Source organism: Monodelphis domestica, chromosome 4 (genome assembly GCF_027887165.1).
Source record: "Monodelphis domestica isolate mMonDom1 chromosome 4, mMonDom1.pri, whole genome shotgun sequence".
Lineage (NCBI taxonomy): Eukaryota > Metazoa > Chordata > Mammalia > Didelphimorphia > Didelphidae > Monodelphis > Monodelphis domestica.
The window spans coordinates 398,183,230-398,189,376 of NC_077230.1; the positions used below are offsets into that span (position 1 = coordinate 398,183,230).

At 45.9% G+C, this 6,147-nt stretch overlaps 1 protein-coding gene across 2 annotated transcripts; it reads left to right on the forward strand.

Moving 5' to 3' along the window:
- The first annotated feature begins 2,880 nt into the window (after positions 1 to 2,880).
- NPPB (natriuretic peptide B) lies at positions 2,881 to 5,914 on the forward strand. 2 transcript variants are annotated; one of them, XM_056795763.1, is made up of 3 exons: positions 2,881 to 3,280; positions 3,636 to 3,906; positions 5,712 to 5,914. In XM_056795763.1, the coding sequence occupies exons 1-3, from the start codon at positions 3,161 to 3,163 to the stop codon at positions 5,729 to 5,731; spliced, it is 411 nt and encodes a 136-aa protein (XP_056651741.1). In that variant the 5' UTR covers positions 2,881 to 3,160; the 3' UTR covers positions 5,732 to 5,914. The 2 variants fall into 2 exon arrangements, with proteins under 2 accessions (XP_056651741.1, XP_056651742.1); XM_056795764.1 differs by having other exon boundaries at positions 2,981 to 3,280; positions 5,715 to 5,914.
- The last annotated feature ends 233 nt before the right edge of the window (positions 5,915 to 6,147 follow it).

A 6,147-nucleotide genomic window follows, 5' to 3' on the forward strand; every position in this document is an offset into this window, starting at 1 on the left:
TGCGGTGGCAAAAAACTGGAAAATGAGGGGATGCCCTTCAATTGGGGAATGGCTGAACAAATTGTGGTATCTGTTGGTGATGGAATACTATTGTGCTCAAAGGAATAATAAACTGGAGGGATTCCATGTGAAATGACCTCCAGGAATTGATGCACAGTGAAGGGAGCAGAACCAAGAGAACATTGTACTCAGAGACTGATGCACTGTGGTAAATTCATATGTAATGGACTTCTCTACTAGTAGCAATGCAATAATTCAGAACTATTTGGAGGGACATATGAGAAAGAACACCATCCACATCCAGAAGAAGAATTGTGGGAAAAGAAACACAGAAGTAAAACAACTGCCTGATCACATGGTTTGATGGGGATGTGACTGGGAAAGTAGACTCTAAACGATCACCTTAGTGCAAATATTGATAATATAGAAATGGGTCTTGATCAATGACACATGTTAAACCCAGTGAAATTATGCATCAGATATGAGAAGGGGGTGAGGGGGGGAGAGGGAATGAACATGAGTCTTGTAAACATGGAAAAATATTCTAAATCATCTAATTGAATACATTTTTTAAAAAAAGAGATATAGGGAGGAGCTACACAAAAATATACTTTAGCACATAAGGTGAGAAGGAACATAGGAAGCTGGGAGAGTTCTGGGGAGCAAAATTCTAAGTATAGAAGTGTAAGGAGTTAATACTTTTTCTTGGTTGCAATAGAAGTCACTATAGAACCTTGGGCAACCTCCTGTTTAACTGACGGGAGACTAATCTAGCAAAGCAGACTGAGATGGAATGATCAGAAGAACAAGGGAGCACAGTGTCACAGAAATCAGAGTATCCAGAAGAAGTTGACAGTGTCAAAAGTTGCAAAGAGGACAGTTAGAATGATAATTAAGAGAAGAGCATTGGACTTAACATTATGAAATCAATGGTAAATATTGAAATGTAAAAATGAAAGCTATCAATAAGGTCTTAAAAAAATAAATCATTGGCATACCCCCAAGGAAGTAAAACAAAGGAGCTGAACCTCTGGAGTCCTTTTAAATTCTAAATCTTTGAGACTACAAAAGAGGAGACAAGGCTCTGAGCTAGAATTTGCATGGAAAGGTGGTATAGATATGAGAAGTATTAGAGAAAATTGCTGGGACACGGTAACGTGAGAGAATTAGCTTTGTTTATGCATATTTGTGATGAAGATTTTTTCCATTTTTGTTCAGTTGGAGAGAGAGAGAGGTGAATGAAGAAAAAGTAAAATGTTTTTTAAAAAAGGAATCTGGCAACTGGAAAGTCAACAAGCATTTATTAAGCACCTGCTATGTGTGTGGAACTAAGTACTGGGAATACAGAAAAAAGAAAAAGACAAATTTTGCTCTCAAGGAATTTAAATCTAATGGGGAGGCAATATGCAAACAATTATGTACAAATTATATATACAGGGTAAACTGGAGATCAATTCAGAGGGAAGACACTAAGATTAAGGAGAAATGGGAAAGGGGATGAGGAAAAGGAAAGTATCAACAATGGTTGCAAGTCCAGAACTCTGTACTCCACCATACATAGAAGGCTTAAATGATTCCATCCCTCATTTTTTGCTTTTCAAACTCCAGAGTAATTTATTATATGTCAAAGGATGCTGCTACAACCCAAAGATTACCTGTAAGAATGCTATAGGGGCAGCTGGGTGGCTCAGTGGATTGAGAGCCAGGCCTAGAGACAGGAGGTCCTGGGTTCAAATTTGACATCAGACACTTCCTAGCTGTGTGACCCTGGGCAAGTCACTTAACCCCCATTGCCTAGCCCTTACCGTTCTTCTGCCTTGGAGCCAATACACAGTATTGACTGAAGAAGGAAGCTAAGGGTTTAAAAAAAAAAGAATGTTATAGAATCAGAATGTAAATTCCAGAAAACCCATATATCCCTGCGGAGGGGAGGCAAGTGATCTGGCACTTGAACACTGTGGCAGCCCACTGCTCGGATTTGTTTGCTTTGAGATTCGATTCAACAACGTTCAGGAGGGTTATGCGTATTTGCAGTGAATTTTCACGTGTATCACTGCGAAATGGACCGCCAGGACCGTGGACAGCAGCAAAAGCCAGTTCCGGAGGGCGGAAGCGCAGGAGATGACAGATGCTGGCAGATCAGGCCTGACGAGAGAGATTTGAGAGAAAAATCAGGATGGGGGGTGGGGGGTGGGGTGGTGGTGGTGGTGGAGGGGGGGCACCCCTTTCCTTTCCTTGAAATGGGGAGCAAACTCCATATGGGAGGGGGAGTGAAAGTGTGTGTGAGAAGGGGAAGCGGTTTACGGAGCAGAACAACTCGGGCGGCTCGTGGCTAGCCTGACTCTTGGCACTTTCCCCTTCCTCTGCCCCCAGACATCTTCGCTCACCCCATCCCTCGCTAAGTTCCTCTCAATTAACTTTTGTAGGAGCCTTGAAAGAAGAAGTAGGAGGCTTGAAGCTTAGTGGAAGCCTAGGGATGTGCTGAGCAGGAGAACTGAGGACCCACACCTAGTCCCATAATTGAATTTTCTTCTCCCACCCCCCTCCCCATCCAAGAGAGGAGGCTTCGCTGTCGGTTGTGCATGTGTGTGTTGCAGGGAGAGGTGTTCCCAGGGGTTCCTTGCCCATGGGAAATTTAAGTGGAAGAGGATAGAAAATGGGGTGCAATTTTCAAATTTCCAAATCCCGGGAGCCCTCCTGTCTCCTCTTTCCCCTTCTCTCCCTCGTTCCTATCCATCCTCGCCCGTTTCTATACAAGGCCATCCCTCTCTCACCGGCTCTTCACTCCCACCCCCTACACACAGCTGAGACCTTAGTTAGGAAGAAAAGGCGGGGAGGGGGCGGGGTAGGAAGGGGGGCTGTGCAGAGACCGTGTGAGACGGCGGGGGCGCATTCCCCGGCCTTGAGCTCAGCGAGGTCGGAATGTGGCTGATAAGTCCGAGATAACCCTGGGACCAGGAAGGGCAGGAGCTAGGCAAGAGAGCCGCTGGGGATAAATAGCGACTGACCCAGCGAGTAGCCAGAGAGAGAAAGCCAGAAGCGCAGAGGGAAGGAAAGAGGCAGCAGCATCGTTGGCAGAGGCAGCAGCATCGTTGGCAGAGGCAGCAGCAGCAACAGTTCGAGATTTCTCCTTCGCCCTCCAGCCCACTCCTTCCAAAGCATGGAGCTCCAGACAGCGCTGCCCCGCATCTTTCTGCTTCTGCTCCTTCTGCAGTTCCAGGGCAGTTTCTCCCACCCCCTGGACGAACCTCGCCAGGCCCGGGAGCTGACCGGGGTCCAGGTGAGCACAGTCGATACCCTTCGGGTCAGCTAGCAAAAGAGAGATCCAGATCTGCCTCTCATTCCACTCCCTCGTTTCAAGAGCTGCCCCGAAACGCTGGGAGATGATGGGTAGAGCACTGGGGTTGGGAGCATCAGGGGAACCTCTCGCTGGCTCCTTGAGTCCTTTCTCCCTCTCTACTAAGGAACAGGAGTAAGATTGGATTGCATGGCCTTTGGGCAGACCTAGATCCTTGAAGTTGTATTGAAGGCGCATTGGGCGCCGCGGAGGCTTGGGGAGGGGGACGAAAGAGCCATCTGTAAGGGTGTTCACAGTTCTTGTTAACATTCCCCTTTTACTGCCATCATCCTTTCAGGAACTGCTGGACCGATTAAGGGAAAAGATCTCTGCTCTGGAGGAGTTAGAGTCGGCGGAGCCTGAGTCTCGGGAGCAAAGGGAGACCCTGGAGGAACTGTGGGAAAACAGCAAGCCCGAACCCCAACCGGTGCCAGGGGGCAGCCGTGGCTTCAGGGTCCCTGCCTTCCAGACCCTGCGTAGTCTGCAGAGCCCTAAACTGATGCGGGAATCGGGGTGCTTTGGCAGGAGGCTGGACAGAATTGGCTCCCTCAGCAGCCTGGGGTGCAATGGTAAACCAACATCTTGTCCCCTGCCTCTGATGTCCCCGTTTCTCCCCTGGCGTAACATCAACCCCCACCCCCACCCCCACAGGCATTCACACAAGACCCTTTCTACCAGTAGTCACTCTAGCAGTTAAACTCCCTTTCATTTCCAGGCTTAGTGACCAGAGAACAGAATTGGGGATGGAGAAGTGTTGTAGAGGGACCAAGATCCCAAGAATAACTTCCCAAGGGAACATAGCATGTTCCCCACCCCCAAGACTGAAACAAAAGAGACACATAGTGAACTCTAGGGAACAGCAAAAGCTGAGAGCAAAGATGTCAGAAAAGCTTCATGGAGAAGGGGGGAAGGGGAATAATCCCAGAGATATATTCCTGCAGCCTGTTCCTTATTTATTTAGCTTTTCAGATTTTCTTCTTTCTTTATGTTTAACTGGTTGAGTCACAGTTTCCCCCTCACTGGGAGAGCAGACAGTTAATAGAAAGACAGGCTTAGGAGCTCGAACCCTTTGAAAGAGAACTCTTCTGGCCCCAGTAATCCATATTCTAATCCCAAGTCTTTTCTGTCTGAATTTAGAACAATTTCCTGCATATATCATGGGCAATTGCTGATAGCACATGACTTCCCTGTCATGTGGTTATTTTTTTAATCCTTGCCTTATTTATGGACCAGTGGAAAGATCCCTGAATATGGAGTCTAGAGACCTGAGTTCAAATTCTAGCCCTCTTCAATTTGTGGTTTTTGGGGGCAAGTCACTTAATTTTTCTGTGCCTCAGTTTCTTTATCTGTAAAATGAGGGCCTCTGAGACCCCTTACATCTTAGGATACATGATTCTGGAATCTATCCATTGAAACATCCTTTAATTACCCCTTTGTTTTTCTCTTTTGCCTGTATCTTGGTCAGTCACCAACTTCCTTTGGCAGAGATGTTGTTCAGCTTCACTAATAGCCCTTAGGGTTAAAGAGGCTACAAATGTGCCATTGCTTCAGTGGTTCAGCCATCCAACCTTCAAGCATCCCAGCTGCTAAATGGTTGAGTACGACCTGTTTTGTACTGCCCCTGTGAGGGAGAAGGGTTCATTCATCTCCTTCCTAGTGATGCCCCTGAGTTTCTAACAATGGCAAAGGCAGAAGGTGTAATCATTCAGTTAATCCATCTGGTAGATAAAGAGACAGGTCCACTGAGATGAGGACTAGAGTGAGTTAAAGGAGGCAGTGTGGTTTAGGTGTGTCCAACTCTTTGTGACCCCATTGAAGATTTTCTTGGCAAAGATCCTGGAATGGCTTGCCATTTCATTCTCCAACTCATTTTACAGATGAAACTGAGGCAAACTGGGTTAGATGACTTGCCCAGGGTCACACAACTAGTTAATATCTTAGGCTAGATTTGAACTCAGGTTTATCCTGATTCCAATTCCAGCTGCCAGGACAAGAAAAGGAGTAAAAGAGGAGACAGACAGAGACAGAGAGACAGAGAGAGACGGGGGGGGGGGGTAAGGTTGGGTTGGGGGGGGGAAGAGAGAGGGATATTTCACCTTGATACAGGGAAAACCTGGCTAATTATCAGAGCTGTCCAAAAGCCAAATGGGCTGTCTTTGTAAGTAGTGAGTTCTCCTTCACTTCAAGCAGAAGCTTGATGACCATTTGTGGGAAGAGGGTTCTTAATCAGGTGGAATCAGCTAGCTGCCGAGGTCCCTTCCTATTATGAGAATCTATGATCACATAAGATGACAAAACAAAACAAAACACAGAGAGGAAAAAACCCAACAGCCTTGAGCCTCCCCTAGTAACCATATTTCTCTTTTTTCTCCAGCAGTGTCAAGAAGGAATTAAGATGTTCCAGCTGCCTACTTCCCAACATCTAATTCCCTCTGGGACTTTTCCATCCTCTCAAAATGACTCCTATTTATTTATTTATATTTATTTATTTATTTATGTGGTTGTTTTGCACAAGCTGGTTTCTTACTTTTGGACACAAAAAGTTCAGGATTAAATAAAATCAACTTGGTGACTTTTTATCTTTGAAGCTATTGTTCTTGGAGCATTAAAAAATCCGTCAATTTCTCTCTAGTCGCCTGTATTTTATGGGATAATGAGCTGGATGGGACAAGGAGTGGGAATAACTTCAGCTCAGTTCAAGGAGCACGAATTCCTGTTAAATGTTAGGCTCGGAGATTACAAGGACAAAGTAAAAGATCCATTCTTCAAGGGGTCCACTTGACACTGGGGAAAACAACTTACACAGATAA

Excerpts from the sequence above, each read along its gene's own strand:
- NPPB (XM_056795763.1), top strand. The coding sequence starts at position 3,161 with ATGGAGCTCCAGACAGCGCTGCCCCGCATCTTTCTGCTTCTGCTCCTT. Across the intron at positions 3,281-3,635 it reads GGGAGCTGACCGGGGTCCAG|GAACTGCTGGACCGATTAAG; the intron begins GTGAGCACAGTC and ends TCATCCTTTCAG. Across the intron at positions 3,907-5,711 it reads CAGCAGCCTGGGGTGCAATG|CAGTGTCAAGAAGGAATTAA; the intron begins GTAAACCAACAT and ends TTTTTTCTCCAG.